General features: G+C 48.4%; 2 protein-coding genes across 3 annotated transcripts; both read right to left on the reverse strand.

Moving 5' to 3' along the window:
* Positions 1-711: 711 nt before the first annotated feature.
* mblac1 (metallo-beta-lactamase domain containing 1) lies at positions 712-3,852 on the reverse strand. Of its 2 annotated transcripts, none has more exons than XM_080181874.1 (2): positions 3,763-3,852; positions 712-1,584 (listed from the first exon to the last, which is right to left on the reverse strand). In XM_080181874.1, exon 2 carries the CDS (start codon positions 1,493-1,495, stop codon positions 839-841), a length of 657 nt encoding a protein of 218 aa, XP_080038000.1. In that variant the 5' UTR covers positions 1,496-1,584; positions 3,763-3,852; the 3' UTR covers positions 712-838. The 2 variants fall into 2 exon arrangements, with proteins under 2 accessions (XP_080038000.1, XP_080037998.1); XM_080181872.1 differs by having other exon boundaries at positions 713-1,581.
* Positions 3,853-8,082: 4,230 nt separating this feature from the next.
* On the reverse strand, positions 8,083-17,695 carry cnpy4 (canopy FGF signaling regulator 4). The gene is made up of 6 exons (XM_080181812.1): positions 17,316-17,695; positions 15,353-15,479; positions 13,295-13,391; positions 11,391-11,513; positions 10,447-10,564; positions 8,083-9,509 (listed from the first exon to the last, which is right to left on the reverse strand). Exons 1-6 carry the CDS (start codon positions 17,413-17,415, stop codon positions 9,328-9,330), a joined length of 747 nt encoding a protein of 248 aa, XP_080037938.1. The 5' UTR covers positions 17,416-17,695; the 3' UTR covers positions 8,083-9,327.
* Positions 17,696-18,058: the final 363 nt, after the last annotated feature.

An 18,058-nucleotide genomic window follows, 5' to 3' on the forward strand; every position in this document is an offset into this window, starting at 1 on the left:
TGACAATGTGAGTGGAAGGAGCACTGATCACAGGTTAAAGAGATGTGTATTGTCTCCAGACAGCACAGTGAGTGAGGTTTTGCAAACCCAGGCAAGTCATGGGGGTTACAGATAGTGCGACATGAACCCAAGATCCTGGTTGAGGCCGTCCTCATGTGTGCAGAACTTGGCTATCAGTCTCTGCTCAGCGACTCTGCGCTGTCGTGTGGCGTGATAGCCAAGTTCCACACACATGAGGACGGTCTCAACAGGGATCTTGGGTTCATGTCGCACTATCTGTAACCCCCGTGACTTGCCTGGGTTTGCAAAACCTCACTCACTGTCCTGTCTGGAGACAATACACATCTCTTTAACCTGTGATCAGTGCTCCTTCCACACACACTGTCGGCCACTTTAAGACTTGAACAGCAGGTTAGGTGTAAAGATTTGCATTCTAATCAGTAATCTGTAAATTGTCTGTGCTTTATATACTCTGTCTGAGGCCAGAACTCTCCATTCACCTGGCAAAGAGGGAAACCTCGAAAGCTAGTGAGTTTACTATCAAATAAATCAGTTGGACTTAAACCTGGTGTTGTCAGACTTTTTACTGTGTTTACCCCAGTCCAACGCCAGCATCTCCACATCAATTTATCACAGCCAATCATTGAATCCCTACGGTGCAGAAGGAGGCCACTTGGCCCATCGAGCCTGCACTAACACGGCCTGCTTCTGCACTCGAGGAATTCTGTTCTAAACAAGGATCACCAATGTTTAGACGGCTGCAGTGAAGCGTGCGCCAGCACCTTTGGGAGAAAGAGTAAAACCAGCAGTGAGATAAAGGACGGGAAGGCAGATTGCTTCATAAAGCCGGCTTGCTTTCCTTTATTAGGCGGAAGGGTGCCCCGTGCCCGGGAATAATCACATCGGCCAGCTTCCGGACTTTATCCCGGTGCTTGGCCTGCAGTTCGGGATTTTCGCTCAGCAGCTGCCAGCTCCCCTCGTCCTCCTCTCTCTCGAACAGGTCCCCGGCCGCCACCACGGTGCCCGCCTCCGTGCCCCTCACCAGGACGCTGACGTCGCTGCCGCAGTGCCCAGGGGTGGCGAACACCTCCACGGAGTCGTCGATCCGGAACGGCAGGCCGGAGCCGAAGTCGTGCTCCAGGTAGACGTCGCGCCGGCAGATGTCCTGCGACACCACCACGGTGGCCTGGGGGAAGAGGTTGAGGTTGCCGACGTGGTCGGAGTGGCCGTGGGTGCACACCACAAACGAGACGTCCCCTGCCCCCAGCCCGTGGGCCCCCAGCCCCTGCAGGATAACCCCCCTGTCCCAGGGGCTGCCTGTGTCCACCAGGACCACCCGCGGCCCCTTCAGCAGTGTCACCGTGCCATCTGCTCTGGTGTGGCCCTCGCTGTCCGTGTACGCGTAGCCCTCCTGGATCACAAAGACCGAGTAAGGGTTTCCATGGATGGTCAATGAGCCTAAAGGCTCCGTCCGGATTTTGGGAGCGGTGTTCATTCTCAAACAGTAGCCAGTGAACAAGGCAAACTTCAAAACAATCTCCCGTCCTTTCTTGAAGACACAACGAAAACCAAACAGATTTCCTGCTCGAAGGTGAACATACATTTAAATGTACCTTAAGTATAACATACACGGACCGATTTTTGTTATCCATGGGCTGTAGGCATCGCCGGCTGGGCCAGCATTTATTGCCCATCCCTAATTGCCCCTTGAACTGAGTGGCTCCCTCGGCATAGAATCCCTACAGTCCGTTCGGCCCATCAAGTCCACACCGACAACAATCCCACCCCGGCCCTTTCCCCGCAACCCCCACATATTTGCCCCACTAAAACCGCTGACCTACGCATCCCAGGACACTAGTTTAGTACAGCCAATCAACCTAACCTGTTTGATTCTTTCCTGGGATGTGGGAATCCTTGCGAAAGGCCAGGACTTGTTGCCCAGCCCCATTTCCTCTTGACCTCCATGTCTCACGCACCCCGGGCATTCTCTCTTCCACCTTCTCCCGTCGGGGAAAAGGTACAAAAGTCTGAGGTTACATACCAAACGACTCAAGAACAACATCTTGGTGATTTGGGGTTATTTTGGATGACTTGGGGTTTATTTGGGGTCATTTGGGATGTTTTATGGATTATTCTGCGTTATTATTTGGGTAATTTGAGTGGTTTTTGGATTATTTTGAGTGGTTTTGGGTTATTTTGAATGATTTTGGGGTTATTTGTAGTGTTTTATAGATTATTTGGGGTGTTTTTTGGTTTATTCTGGGTGTTTTATGGATTATTCTGGGTGTTTTATGGGTTGTTTTGGGTGTTTATAGATTATTCTGGGTGTTTTATGGGTTATTCTGAATGTTTATAGATTATTCTGGGTGTTTTTTGAGTTATTCTGGGTGTTTAATGGGTTATTTTGGGTTATTTCTGGTGTTTTATGGATTATTTGGGGTTATTTAGGGTTATTTCTGGGTGTTTTATGGATTATTCTGGGTGTTTTATGGATTATTTGGTGTTATTTTGAGTTATTTCTGGTGTTTTATGGATTATTCTGGGTGTTTTATGGATTATTTGGGGTTATTTTGGGTTATATCTGGTGTTTTATGGATTATTCTGTTATTTTGGGTTATATCTGTTTTATGGATTATTCTGGGTGTTTAATGGGTTATTTTGGGTTATATCTGGTGTTTTATGGATTATTCTGGGTGTTTAATGGGTTATTTTGGGTTATATCTGGTGTTTTATGGATTATTCTGGGCATTTAATGGGTTATTTCTGGTGTTTTATGGATTATTTGGGGTTATTTTGGGTTATTTCTGGTGTTTTATGGATTATTCTGGGTTTTTTATGGATTATTTGGTGTTATTTTGAGTTATTTCTGGTGGTTTATGGATTATTCTGGGTGTTTTATGGATTATTTGGTGTTATTTTGAGTTATTTCTGGTGTTTTATGGATTATTCTGGGTGTTTTATGGATTATTTGGTGTTATTTTGGGTTATTTCTGGTGTTTTATGGATTATTCTGGGTGTTTTATGGATTATTTGGTGTTATTTTGAGTTATTTCTGGTGTTTTATGGATTATTCTGGGTGTTTTATGGATTATTTGGGGTTATTTTGGGTTATTTCTGGTGTTTTATGGATTATTCTGGGTTTTTTATGGATTATTTAGTGTTATTTTGAGTTATTTCTGGTGGTTTATGGATTATTCTGGGTGTTTTATGGATTATTTGGTGTTATTTTGAGTTATTTCTGGTGTTTTATGGATTATTCTGGGTGTTTTATGGATTATTTGGGGTTATTTTGGGTTATTTCTGGTGTTTTATGGATTATTCTGGGTTTTTTATGGATTATTTAGTGTTATTTTGAGTTATTTCTGGTGTTTTATGGATTATTCTGGGTGTTTTATGGATTATTCTGGGTGTTTTATGGATTATTGGGGGTTTTTTTGGGTTATTTCTGGTGTTTTATGGATTATTCTGGGTGTTTTATGGATTATTTGGTGTTATTTTGGGTTATTTCTGGTGGTTTATGGATTATTCTGGGTGTTTTATGGATTATTTGGGGTTATTTTGAGTTATTTCTGGTGTTTTATGGATTATTCTGGGTTATTTCCTACCCTCCGAGCCCGGGCCGGTCCTCCCTCCCCGCGCCCCCGGGGGAGCGGCTCCTCTAGGCGGGTTGGGGGCGAATTGAGGCCGGGGCTCGGTTAGGCCGGAGGCCAGACTTTAACCCCAGTGTATTCCAATCAAATAGCACACTCCCCCCGGACTTACCCGAGCCCAGCTCCCGACTCCCGGCTGGAAACGGCCGCCTTCTTCTGCCCGAAATCCAGCGGCGGCCTGAGGAAAATATATCTGTCCGCCCGCCCGCCTCACTCTCTCCGGGATTCCCAGCGTGAACCTAGAAATTGAAACCTGACCATAAATAATCAGGTTGCAGTGCCCTCCCGCCCATCCATGTCAGATAATAGGACCCCAGTCAGAAGGATTGGCACTATTTAACCCCACTTTAACAGAGTGAAGCATTTTAGACAAAATTTAACACTAGGACACAGGAGGAGAGCAAAATACTGTGAATGCTGGAAATGCTCAGCATGTCTGGCAGCATCTGTGGTATTAAAATGTTTCGGATCAATGGCCTTACAAATTTAAAGTTTATTCATCAGTGTCATAAAAAAGCTTACATTAACACTGCAATGAAGTTACTGTGAAAATCCCATAGTCGTCACGCTCCGGTGCCTGTTTGGGGTAACGCTGAGGGAGAATTTAGCACAACCAATGCACCTTAACCAGCATGTCTTTGTTTAAGTTTATCCATTAGTGTCACAAGTCAGCTTACATTAACACTGCAATGAAGTTTCTGTGAAAATCCCCTAGTCGCCACACTCCGGCGCTTGTTTGGGGTAACACCGAGGGAGAATTTAGCACCTAACCAGCACATCTATCGGACTGTGGGAGGAAACCGGAGCACCCGGAGGAAAGCCACACAAACACGGGGAGTGGGGCGGGGAGAACATGCAGACTCCACACAGACAGTGACCCCGAGCTGGGAGTCAAACCCGGGTTCCTGGCGCTGTGAGGCAGCAGGCACCGTTTCAACTTTCTGTTGTCAGTTTTGACTTTACAAATCTTGCTCCGATGTGACGCCTCGCCGGCAAGCAAATTCAAACAAGTTACACAGTTTGGGTTTAAGATGTAGTTTTCAGGAAAGAACCGTGTCTTAGGCTCAAGGGACTGCCTGTGGTCGGGAGAAGAGGCCGGTCACTTGTTATTCAGAAGGTGCGAGTCGAGGTTGGGTAGAGGAACAAGGGATCTCAGGGTACAAATACATGTATGCGCAGTTCCTCATAGGGCAGCGTACCAATATTGGAGTGCACAGAGACATTGTACAGAATTTTAATACCTTAATACCAGGTACAACAAGCAGTAAAAAAGGCAATTGGTATGTTGGCCTTCATAGTGAGAGGATTTGAGTGTAGGGCTCCATTCTAAGATGGTGGCGGAGCGAGGTGACTTTCTTGCAAGCTGTGCCCAGCATACCTTCTAATTCTATCTTTCACTCTCGTTCCATGCTTCCAAAATTTCATTAACACTACATTCTGCACTCTCTTGTTTCCTTCTCTACAAACGGTATGCTTTGTCTGTATAGTGCGCAAGAAACAATACTTTTCATTGTTTCCCAGTACATGTGACAATAATAAATCAAATCAAAATGCTTTGCTGCAATTGTTGGTGAGGCCACACCTAGAGTATTGTGTGCAGTTTTGGTGTCCTTATCTAAGGAAGGATGCCCTTGCTGTAGAGGGAGTACAGTGAGAGTTTACCAGGCTGATTCCTGGGATGGCAGGTCTGTCATATGAGGAGAAACTAAATCAATTAGGATTATATTTACTGAAGGTTAGAAGAGTGAAGGGGATCTCATAGAAACTTCTAACAGGGTTAGACAGAGTAGATTCAGAAAGAATGTTCCCGATGATGGGGGGAGTCCAGAACTAGGGGTCAGAGTTTGAGGATAAGGGGTAAACCTTTTAGAACTGAGGTGAGGAGAAATTTCTTCACCCAGAGGGTGGTGAATGTGTAGAATTCACCCCCACAGAAAGTAGTTGAGGCCAAAACAGTGTGTGATTTCAAGAAGGAAATAGATATAACACTTGGGGCTAAAGGGATATGGCGGGGAGGTGGGGGGGGGGGTGGAATCAGGATACTGAATTTGATTATTGTTGGAGTGAAATCAAAGTTAAAGGACACAAGTGGTTACCTGGCACACAAAATGGACTCTGGGAAAAGACGTTAAGAGGCACTGACTTTGGGCACAGACATTACACAGAGAGTTAAAATTGTTTAAATTACTGCAGGAAACTTTGAGGCACCTTAAACTTGAGATAAAAGCAGACACGAAACAATGAGTTTGATAACGAGATCAGCCACTGATGGAGGGACATAAATGCATAAATCTATTTCACAAGATCAGCCATTGATAGGACCATAACTGCATAAACGTATCTACTCTATGTACAATGATGTGCCAACTGTCAAAGTCCATACTTGTCTGTATATAACCATGTGCTGTTAATGTCCGTACTGACTACTCAACACATAACGCTGTGCTAGCAGCTAATATCCATACTGTCTATTATCTGACAATGTATAAAAGATGCTCAACTACCTTTGTGTAGTTGAGAAGGTGGCTGCCTGTACTGTGGACTGCCAGCACTTCTCCCAAAGCTTTGTCCGAATAAAACTGTTTGTTGAACCTCCAAGTCTGACTCCGAAGTGGTGACTTTCCCACAACAATTATCAAAATGATGGCGGGGCAGGATTGAAAGGCTGAATGGCCTACTCCTGCTTCATACAATATTCCCAAATTATCTTTGTTGGATGCCTGTATAAATTGTTTCGTTGCATCCTTGTATAAATAGTTCCTATTCATATTCTGAGGTTGTATGCCAAACAATCATTACATTCAGATAAGGCAGGGGAAGCAGATTCAGTAATTGTCTTCATAGGGGAATTCGGATAAATACTTGAGAGACTGACTGGATTGCTGAGCTAACACCAATTCAATGGGCTGAATGGTCTTCTGTACTATACCACTTTATGACCCTGGGTAACAGTGGCTTTCATTTTGGATGTATTTTGTATGGAAACTCCCACTGGCAGGAAGGAAGACTGGGAAATTTCAGCCAAAGTGTATGCAAAAGGCTTAATACGTTCTGAAAGAGATTCTTTATTGTTTTATATATTTAAGTATAAACATATCTAAAAAATACTGAACATGTAACAAATACAAAGTATAAAATTCCAGTAGGTATAAGGGAAGTTGTGATTAAACTGTGACGTGGTGCCAAGTGGATATAAAATGTTGCACTAGGAGACATTGCACACAGCTCTGGAATGAAGCAGATATTGTTCAGTGATCTTGGAGTGTTTGCAGGATAGACATTAGTCGTGAGAACAGATCATGGCTCACAGACAACATAGTTACGCATGGATCATTTCAAGAGTTCCCTCCCCCCCAGTACCTGGTAGTTCCTATCATAGGTTGTGTAATGACTGAGACCTGTTCAAATGAGAGCTTCAGAACTTAAAACAATACCAAAGGGGGTAGCGTTCCAAGTCCCCAAGCCAGTGAGCTCTGTTCCCAGCAGGAATTACTCAATGCCTTCTTTGATTCACCAATCGCACTGCACAGACATTGATAACATGACAATTGGGATGGTTCCCTTTGCTTCTGTTGGGCGTTTGTATTAGTTTGGAGCACGCGTTCCTTCACTACCTCAGTGATGTCCTAAACCTTGTGTTGAGTGAGCCAGGAGCAATCCCGTATGGACCCCTTACTGGTTGAGGGATCCTGTGTCTACTTACCACATTTGTTGCAGTCTATGCAAAGACTACATTTTAAGATATTTCTGCCTATGCACAGTTATATTTAAATGCTGGACTGTGGGAGTTAACTAACTCCGCTAAGCTGACTAATTGTAGCTGGATTGACTGCATGTACAATCAGGAGTTCGCTAATAGTTGACTGCATTCCCGAAGGGTACACAGTGCAGGCAAACAACAGCAGCTGCAATGATTGTTATTCAAGATGGAGACAGCCTGCGAAAAACACTTCCAATAACAAGATAAGGGTTGAGATATAGTTTTGACTGTTTCAGTTCAGTTCTTAAACGGACTGGTTTAAAAGCCAGTATCCAAGTTCACTTTTGTCATGTTAATTTTTCAAACTTCTTTTCAATAAAAGAAAACTATTTGAAAACTCATACCAGTGCTGTCCTCTTGTCTCTTCAAATTAATGAATGGACCCAACACTGCTAAGGCCCAGGGCAGTGATGTCTATCAAAGGTCCACCCGCATGATATCTGACTTTCCACTCACATATGGTAATCTCTTCTTTCTGGAGTTGAGACCCCAGAGCAACCATGATCTTATGGACTAGCAGAGTTTGCTCAAGGGGCAGAATGGCCTACTGCCCTCTCCCAAGTCCCACATCCAGCTCAATGAATACTCAAAAAACATCATCAGTTAGTCTGGCACATTTGGTTCGCCGCACCCCCCCCACCACCATGTTGACACTATAGTGAAGAAAACCCATCAACTTTCTCAGAAGACTAAGGAAATTTGGCATCTCCGCTATGACTCTCACCAACTTTTATAGATGTACCATAGAAAGCATTCTTTCCGGATGTATCACAGCTTGGTATGGCTCCTGCTCCGATCAAGATTGCAAGAAACTACAAAGGGTTGTGAATGTAGCTCAGTCCATCACACAAACCAGCCTCCCATCCGTTGACTCTGTCTACACTTCCCGCTGCCTCGGGAAAAGCAGCCAGCTTAATCAAGGACCCCACGCACCCCGGACATTCTCTCTTCCACCTTCTTCCGTCGGGAAAAAGATACAAAAGTCTGAGGTCACGTACCAACTGACTCAAGAACAGCTTCTTCCCTGCTGCTGTCAGACTTTTGAATGGATCTACCTCGCATCAAGCTGATCTTTCTCTACACCCTAGCTATGGCTGTAACACTATGTTCTGTACTCTCTCCTTTCCTTCTCTATGAACGGTATGCTTTGTTTGTATAGTGCGCAAGAAACAATACTTTTCACTGTATCCCAATACATGTGACAATAATAAATCAAATCCTTCTCCCCTATGTACTCTATGAACGGTATGCTTTGTCTGCATAGTGCGCAAGAAACGATACTTTTCATTGTATTCTGGTACATGTGACGATAATAAATCAGAAATGGTTCAATGTGGAGTTTGAGTGAAGCTGAGTTGATCTCCTATTTCACAGGGTTCTGGGATCGAGTGGATTCCCTGGGAAATCCAAGCCGGTTTCTATGCAGTTTCTCCGAGTTAAAATAGTCAGTGTGGCTGCTGTGAAGTCTTGGGACGCTGTCTCTCCCCTCTCTCTGTGTCATGGAGTCAGGGAAGGTTAAAGAATACCACATTGTAGCCAGAGGTGAGGATGAAATCGTCTCCAATTAGCTAGCGGTTTAGCTTGATATGCTAAAGTATCCATGAATTTTAATCCTAAAGCTCTTTGGATCATGTCAAAAGTTTAAAATCATAATTTCATTCCCTAATACTTCTGTGTCACTAAGTATAAGATAGCGAGCTACAGACGAGGCTTTGCATACCGTAGTGTCAGGGCTCAAGGCTGCATTGTATTTGGACAGCCCTGGATTGAGGGATAGAATGCGGAGGATAAAGTGGTCTGTATTAACCGTACTGATGAGGATAGCCAGCCTCTGTCAATGACAGGTACAGCCAGAGCTTTTCCAGTTCCAGGCTCGTGAGTCGGGGTCAGAGTTCAGCAGCATGGCAGGGCACGGGGTCAGAGTTCGCCAGCGTCGTGACGTGCCGCTACTCCCTCAGCCATTTCACCCTCGTCGCTCTCCGGCGCATCTCCTTCGCTGTCTGTCTGTGGTTTCTCCTCCTTATGGGACATCTGTCTCCTCTTCTCCTGGCTCTCAGCCGGATCTCCCTTCCTCCCAGTCCACACTTCAGTCAGGCAATCTGCAGATGGGGAGAAGGTGGGTAGGAGACAGTTAATTCGGCAGAGATGGATTAACACTGCCACGCTGCGAGGGGATAGACGTCTGGAGGTTTTATCAGATGTGTGGGTTAGTTTGTTTGGCCGTGCTAAATTGCCCCTTAGTGTCCAAAGATGTGCAGGTTAGGTGGATTGGCCATGCTAAATTGCCCCTTAGTGTCCAAAGATGTGCAGGTTAGGGGGATTGGCCATGCTAAATTGCCCCTTCGTATCCAAAAATGTGCAGGTTATGTGGATTGGCCATGCTAAATTGCCCCTTAATGTCAGGGGGGCTAGCAGGGTAAATGTGTAGGGTTACGGGGATAGGGCATGGATGGGATTGTGGTCGATACAGACTCGATAGGCCAAATGGCCTCCTTCTGCATTGTAGGGATTCTATAAGAATAAACATGGAGAAAATAAAAGAATTATGTGTTTTTCATTCCTTCATTTTTAATGTTTTTTTTTAAATAAATGTTCAGGTGTAACCAAAGGCTGTTTGACTGGTTGGGGAGGTGCGGGACTGGAGATTATAGAATCCCCCAGTGCAGGAAAAGGCCATTCGGCCCATCGAGTCTCCACTGACTACAATCCCACCCAGGCCCTAACCCCATAATCCTGCATATTTACCCTGCTAATCCCCCTGACACTAAGGGGCAATTTAGCACGGCCAATCCACCTCACCCTCACATCTTTGGACTGTGGGAGGAAACCAGAGCACCCGTAGGAAACCCAGGCAGACACGGGGAGAAGATGCAGTCTCTGCACAGACAGTGACTCCAAGCCGGGAATCAAACCCAGGACGCTGGTGCTGTGAGGCAGCGGTGCAAACCCACTGTGCCACCGTGCCCGTGCCTCAGTACTCAAAACCGAGGACATAGGGACAGAACAGAAGCAGCCCCCCCGCCACCACAGACTGACCTTGATCATCCTTGGACAGCACATGGGACACGCACAAAAATTTCTCCAGATTCAGGTCCTGATGGCGGAAGTACCAGTCCTCCACCACCTCCTCGTACTGCTCCAACATGTTCTCGCACTGGGAGGGAGAAACATCAGGATGTGTTGTGTGGGACAGTGTTCGGTCAGAATGTCATCTCCCGATTCAACACGCACTTTAACTTTACACTGCAACCTCCCCCCCCACCTCCTCCCCACCCTGCCCCCCCTGCACTCCCCAGCCCCCCCACCACTGCACTCCCCCCTCCTCCCCACCCTGCCCCCCCACCCCCGCCATGCACTCCCCCTCACCCTTCCCTTCCAGGTTTGACTTGGGTCACTGTCTGTGTGGAGTTTGCACCTTCTTCTCATGTCTGTGTGGGTTTCTTCCGAGTGCGCGGGTTTCCTCCCACAGAGCGAGAGATGGTCAGGTGGATCGGCCATGCTAAATTGTCCCTTAGTGTCAGGGAGACTAGCTAGGATAAATGCATGGGATAGGGCCTGGGTGGGACTGTGGTCGGTGCAGACTCAATAACCCCTTAGATTCGATGCTTCTGTGACAAAACCGAGGGGAAATCCGAGCACTTGGAGGAAACCCATGCAGACACAGGGAGAACGTGCAGACTCCTTCCGATGACCTGAGGCTGGAATCAATCTTTGTGAGGCAGCAGTGTTAACCAACGTGCCACCGTGCTGTCACTGTAGTGGAATAGTCTCACTGCACCTGTTGTCAGGGGGAGGGGAAGGTGAGGGGGTGCAATAAGTAGTGGGGGTGGGGATGGGGGAGGGTGGGATTGGCACCTGGGCTCAGATCTGTACCTGAGTACCTGACAACATCATCAGCAAATAGGGGAGAAGCCCGGGGGGGGGGGAGAGAGGTGGGAAGAAGCCCCAAGCCCACAGAGAACCGCACCACAGCCTCTCACCTGCTTTTTCAAATCCGTCACCTCAGCCGAGGGCTCGTCCCACATTTCAAAGGGAATTCCCAGCTCCACCTTCACACCCTTGTTTACCAGATTCTTCAGAGTCATCATCGTCTCACTGGTACCCTGGCAACAACAGGACAGAACACTGAAGCCACATAGCACAGCGGGAACCTTCCTGTGACTTAGAGCAGGGTCACCCAGACAATAAAATAACTTACATTTACCCAGCACAGCGGGCCACCAGCTCTCCAGCAGGAACCTTCCTGTGACTGAGAGCAGGGTCACCCAGACAATAAAATAACTTACATTTACCCAGCACAGCGGGCCACCAGCTCTCCAGCAGGAAGCCTTTCCGGCTACTAACAGGATCACCCAGACAATAAAACAACTTGTATTTACATAGCACCTTCATACACCATCAGCTCTCCAGCAGGGAGCTTTCCCGTGACTGAGAGCAGGAACACACAGGCAATAAACCCAGCACCTTCATACACAGTAAAACACCCTGTATTATTAAATCAAATTCACCACCAAGCCACAAGAGGTCGATATTAGGAACAAGTGGACCACAGCTCAGAGAGGTGAGTTTTACACAGCCTCTCAGAGGGAGGGCGATAGAGGCAGAATGGCTGAGAGAGAGAGAGGCAGAGAGAGAGTGGGGCAGAGAGAGATTGAGGGGGGGGAGGAGACAGAGAGATTGAGGGAGAGAGAGAGAGAGAGAGAGATTGAGGGAGAGAGACAGGAAGAGAGAGACTGAGGGGGAGAGAGAGAGGCAGAGAGAGATTGAGCAAGAGAAGGAGAAAGAGAGAGACTAAGGGAGAGAAGTGCAGAGCTTTACGAAGGAAATGTAAAAACCAGTATTCTTGGTGTAAAGGAGTACACTGCAGTCCTGGTTAACATTGTGGCTCAGATCACAGGGCAGTAGCGATGAGCAGGGGAATAAATACTCCAGTGCTCAGGAACGTTAGCAGCTTCTCCCAGCAGCCAGACCCTGCCATTCTCTCTGGCCAATCCATATGCTGGGCCAGAGCTTTCAGTCAACATGATGACGAGGCTAAACCATACAGCAGCTTCAGACAAGGGGCAGACGCTGGGGTTATCCTGCAGCTACTGTCTGGATGGTCACTGACCAGGTGAAAACAGCACATCGTCCTCAACCTCCTCCTGTTTCTACCCTTCCTGATGACCCTGTCCCATTGACTTAGTGTTTCACAGCGAGTTAAAGCTGGGACACACGGAAATATACCTTTAACAGAGACGCCAACCTTTCACCCTTCCCAGCGACACAAAACAGCAAAGTAGAAAGCCAATATGCAATGAGGCGCTTTCTCCATTGTACCAACTTTTACAGATGCACCACAGAAAGCATCCTTTCTGGATATATCACAGCTTGGTATGGGCTCCTGCTCTGCGCAAGACCGCAAGGAACTACAAAAAGGTTGTGAATGTAGCCCAATCCATCACACAAACCAGCCTCCCATCCATTGACTCTGTCTACACTTCCCGCTGCCTCGGGAAAAGCAGCCAGCGTAATCAAGGACCCCCCCACACCCCGGACATTCTCTCTTCCACCTTCTTCCGTCAGGAAAAAGATACCAAAGTCTGAGGTCACGTACCAACCGACTCAAGAACAGCTTCTTCCCTGCTGCTGTCAGAGTTTTGAATGGACCTACCTCACATTAAGTTGATCTTTCTCAACACCCTAGCTATGACTGTAACACTACATTCTGCACCCTCTCCTTTCCATCTCTATGAATGGTATGCTTTGTCTGTATAGTGCGCAAGAAACAATACTTTTCACTGCATCCCAATACATGTGACAATAATAAATCAAATTTAATGAACCATGCACACTCTCAGACACGTGCTGGTGTCCCTCACCCACAAAGTTATCACGTTCCTACCTTTGCATAGCGCAAGCTTCCCGGTCTCTCAGCGTGTACATTGTACTGCAGAATCCCTTCACAGATGTTATCCATGGCATCAGCTAGGCGGGTCTCCCTATCGGGTCAGGTGAGAGAGAGGAGAGGGGGGGAAAGAGATAGAGGGGGTGGGGTGGGGAGGAGAGAGAGAGAGAGACAGAGAGGGAGGGAGGAGAGAGAGAGAGAGACAGAGAGGGAGGGAGGAGAGAGAGAGAGAGACAGAGAGGGAGGGAGGAGAGAGAGAGAGAGACAGAGAGGGAGGGAGGAGAGAGAGAGAGAGACAGAGAGGGAGGGAGGAGAGAGAGAGAGAGACAGAGAGGGAGGGAGGAGAGAGAGAGAGAGAGACAGAGAGGGAGGGAGGAGAGAGAGAGAGAGAGACAGAGAGGGAGGGAGGAGAGAGAGAGAGAGACAGAGAGGGAGGGAGGAGAGAGAGAGAGAGACAGAGAGGGAGGGAGGAGAGAGAGAGAGAGACAGAGAGGGAGGGAGGAGAGAGAGAGACAGAGAGGGAGGGAGGGGAGAGAGAGACAGAGAGGGAGGGAGGGGAGAGAGAGACAGAGAGGGAGGGAGGGAGAGAGAGAGAGACAGAGAGGGAGGGAGGAGAGAGAGAGAGAGACAGAGAGGGAGGGAGGAGAGAGAGAGAGACAGAGAGGGAGGGAGGAGAGAGAGAGAGAGACAGAGAGGGAGGGAGGAGAGAGAGAGAGACAGAGAGGGAGGGAGGAGAGAGAGAGAGAGACAGAGAGGGAGGGAGGAGAGAGAGAGACAGAGAGGGAGAAAGAGAGTCATTTGGCGTGAGAAGTCTTCACTATTATAATGTAACTCCAGAGTCCTCAGCGGGCAGTGTCATTAAGCTGTGACCAAAAAAGGATTATTGTTTCACCCTGTCCACAGCTGAAAAAGGTGGTCTCAAGTTGTGTGTGTGTCTCTCTCTCTCTCCTCACCCTCCCCTTGTCTTTCTCCCTCTGCTGATGGTGCTGACTATACCTGGGGTCCCATTATGAGAGCGATATGGATCCTCCACTATCTTATTTAAGAGAGTGGTGAGAAGGTGGAAGTCGTCACCAGAGGGAATATCGACACCAACTAGTGGGATGCATTTCAGCGGTAGCGAGCCGGAGCGGCAGGCGGCCGGCCAGGCGGCAGGTGGGGGAAGAAGGGGACAGGAGGGTATTCTGATGGGTTTGAGATGACGACTGGGTGGGTGGATGGAGAGGGAGGAGGTACGTATGCAACAGAAACACCAGCACAAAGCAATGGGGTAAGTGCCCTGTCACTGCCACAGGATCTGGGTAACCTCACTGTGGACACCAGGACAGTAAACAAGTAGTGCTAACACAATTGGACCTGCTCCCCCGGACAGGGAATACCAGTGATTCACAATCCTTTGGGTGTAGAAACTCCCCCTCAGCTCAGTCCTTTACCCTGACACTAGGCCCTGGGGTTCTAGGTTCCCCAACCAGCCCAAACAACCTGGGGGCTGGCTCTCCTCTCTCAACCGCTAAAGCTGGCTGGGAATCAGACCCAGACTGGGCTGCTGTCAACACCGATTCCCTCATCTCCAGCAAAGCCGCCAACCAGGGACTTAGTGTGAAAAATCCCATGGTCGCCACACCTGTTCGGCTACATGGAGGGAGAATTGGTATGCGGGAGGACATGCTGGGTGGCACAGTGGTTAGCGCTGCTGCTTCACAGCGCCAGGGATCCAGGTTCGATTCCCAGCCTGGGTCACCATCTGTGCGGAGTCTGCATGTTCTCCCCGTGTCTGCGTGGGTTTCCTCCAGTTTCCTCCCACAGTGTGAAAAACGTGCTGGTTAGGGTGCACTGACCATGCTAAATTCTCCCTCTGTGTTACCCAAACAGGCACCGGAGTGTGGCCACTAGGGGGATTTCACAGTAACTTCATTGTGGTGTTAACGTAAGCCTTACTTGCGACTAATAAATTTAAATTAGTCGAACTATCAGGGAAACCTTCCAGAAAATTGAAATGCAACGTACAGTAAAAGGAGCGGGCTCATGGGCCAGAGATGACTTCACTGTACTTACGATGTGTTGTACTTTATTTTTCTTTTCCGTTTCCCACTGTCCAGGACTTCCCCGAGTTCCAGCACCTCCTTGGAACGTTTCGTCTTGTCCAGTGCCACCTGTAGCTCCACCGTCAGGAACTTGCATACTTCACGCACATGAGGCAGAGATAGGAGTTAGGAACCAGGTAATGGAGGTCTCTCACGCTGCTTTGCGCAGCCCCCGTCCCACCTGCTTATGGTTTAAAAACGCCCACCTACTGTGCTTTCACAGCTGGTGGTCCACCACCACTAACTGCACAAGAGGTGGACGGCACAGTGGTCAGCACGGCTGCCTCACAGCGCCAGGGACCCGGTTTAGATTCCCAGCTTGGGTCACAGTCTAAGCGGAGTCTGCACAAAGGCCCCTCAGAAATAATACTTTTCACGGTATCCGAATACATGTGACAATAATAAATCAAATCAAGTCCTTCTACCCTACATACTCTATGAACAGTATACTTTGAATAGCACACAAGAAACAATGCTTTTCACTGCATCCCAATACATGTGAGAACAACAGATCAAATTCGCTTGGGAAAATTACTCTCATAGAAAAACAATGTAATCTTCAAACAGAATTACTGTGGACTGTGTGACAGGTGAGGGAGGACCACCACAGAGCTCAAGCTATGGGTCCAAATCTGCTTCCGATTCGGAAAGGAAAAGTACCCACCTGTATTTTATTCAGTAACAATGAATGCATCTGGAACAGGGCTGCTTATCTGTGCAGCCGATAAATTATATTTAATCATAGACGTACAATCCCTGCAGTGCAGGAGGCAGCCATTCAGCCCATTGATCCTACCCCAAGCCCTATCCCCACAACCCCACACATTTACCTCACTAATCGCTCTAACCTACACATCCCAGGGCAATTTAGCATGGCCAATCCACCTAACCTGCACATCTTTGGATACTAAGGGACAATTTAGCATGGCCAATCCACCTAACCTGCACATCTTTGGACACTAAGGGACAATTTAGCATGGGCAATCCACCCAACCTGCACATCTTTGGACACTAAGGGACAATTTAGCATGGGCAATCCACCCAACCTACACATCTTTAAGACTGTGGGAGGAAAGCAGAACATCTGGAGAAAACCCACACAGACACGAGGGGGGAGAACGTGCAAACTCCGCATAGACAGTGACCCGAGCTGGGAATCGAACCTGGGTCCCTGGCACTGTGAGGCAGCAATGCGAACCATCGTGCCACCCCATCAAATCTCTCTGAGAAGAGGTTTGTTGTACCCAAGATATTGAATCTTATCGATAAATAAACTCTTCACATCTGTACTATTTACAGTACCAACAGGCCATTCAGCCCAACTGCCTAAGATCGATACCAGTACGCCACACAACCAGCCAATTTACATAACGTAAGGATCACCAACATTTACCAGATAATCTAATTTAGTGATGAATATTGAGGGATAAATATTAGCCCAGGATAATTGGGAGAATTTTCTCCCCGTTGGGCACATGCGATATTTCACATCCCCCTGAGATCTAGAGAGGGCATTGCTTAAATGGCACTTCCGACAATACAGCACTCCCTCGGCACCGGCCCTCCGACAGCGCGGCGCTCCCTCGGCACCGACCCTCCGACAGCGCGGCGCTCCCTCGGCACCGACCCTCCGACAGCGCGGCGCTCCCTCGGCACCGACCCTCCGACAGCGCGGCGCTCCCTCGGCACCGACCCTCCGACAGCGCGGCGCTCCCTCGGCACCGACCCTCAGTAGGACCCAGTGTGGCCCCCACCACCATTTTGGATGCCAAGTGCCACCAGCTCCAACTTTCTCCCCTCCCCCTAGCCACACTTAATGGGACCCCAAGAGCCGCCTCCACATGCAGGGGGCTGCCTCTGGAGTCTGGAGTCTGGAGTCTGGAGTCTGGAGTCTGGAGTCTGGAGTCTGGAGTCCCCCCCTCCCCCTCAATCACCTTCGCATTTGGTGGGCAGCCGATCCCCCTCCCCATTCTCCGCTGCCGCTCCCCCGGCGAGCAGCGGGATAAGAAGCGCCAGCACCAACTGTCGCACCATGCCCACCGGCCCGCGAGACCCCGGCTCGAGCTGGCAGGCAGCAGCCAATCAGCGAAGAGGGGGCACCCCCGCCGCCACCACCACGTGATTGGACCAATCAGCGAGGGTGGGAGCTCTTCGCCCGCCCGCCCCCACGTGGGAACAGCGGCACAGCCAATCAGTGAAGGGGCAAGCCGGTCCCCACGTTATCTGGCCAATCAGAGAAGGCGGGGGTCCTTCGCCCGCCCGCCCCCACGTGGGGACACGGCGCCTCAGCCAATCGACGAGCGCGGCGCCTCTCTGCTCCCGCCCCCACGTGGCCCACACCGCCCTCTGCGTCATTGCATCAATACGTTGCAGACCCGCCCTCCGGCCCCGCCTACTTTGTTGCAACTTCAATTCCAATCTCCCGCCCTTTTCACTTTGCAAACCCGGAAGTGCTGCCATTCTAACATTAACTTTTGTGTTATAGACTGTAATATCTTGATGGGTGCCTTGTAAATGCATTATATTTATTTTGAAACTTTAGTTAATAAGCAACACAGTGCACATAAAACAAAATCAGAAAATGCTGAAGAATCTTAGCTCGTCTGACAGCATCTGTGGAGAGAGAATTTGATTTGACTTGGTTTATTATTATCACATGTATTAATGGAGAGTGAGA

This window comes from Carcharhinus amblyrhynchos, unplaced genomic scaffold (assembly GCF_965287045.1).
Source record: "Carcharhinus amblyrhynchos unplaced genomic scaffold, sCarAmb.v2.hapA scaffold_43, whole genome shotgun sequence".
Lineage (NCBI taxonomy): Eukaryota > Metazoa > Chordata > Chondrichthyes > Carcharhiniformes > Carcharhinidae > Carcharhinus > Carcharhinus amblyrhynchos.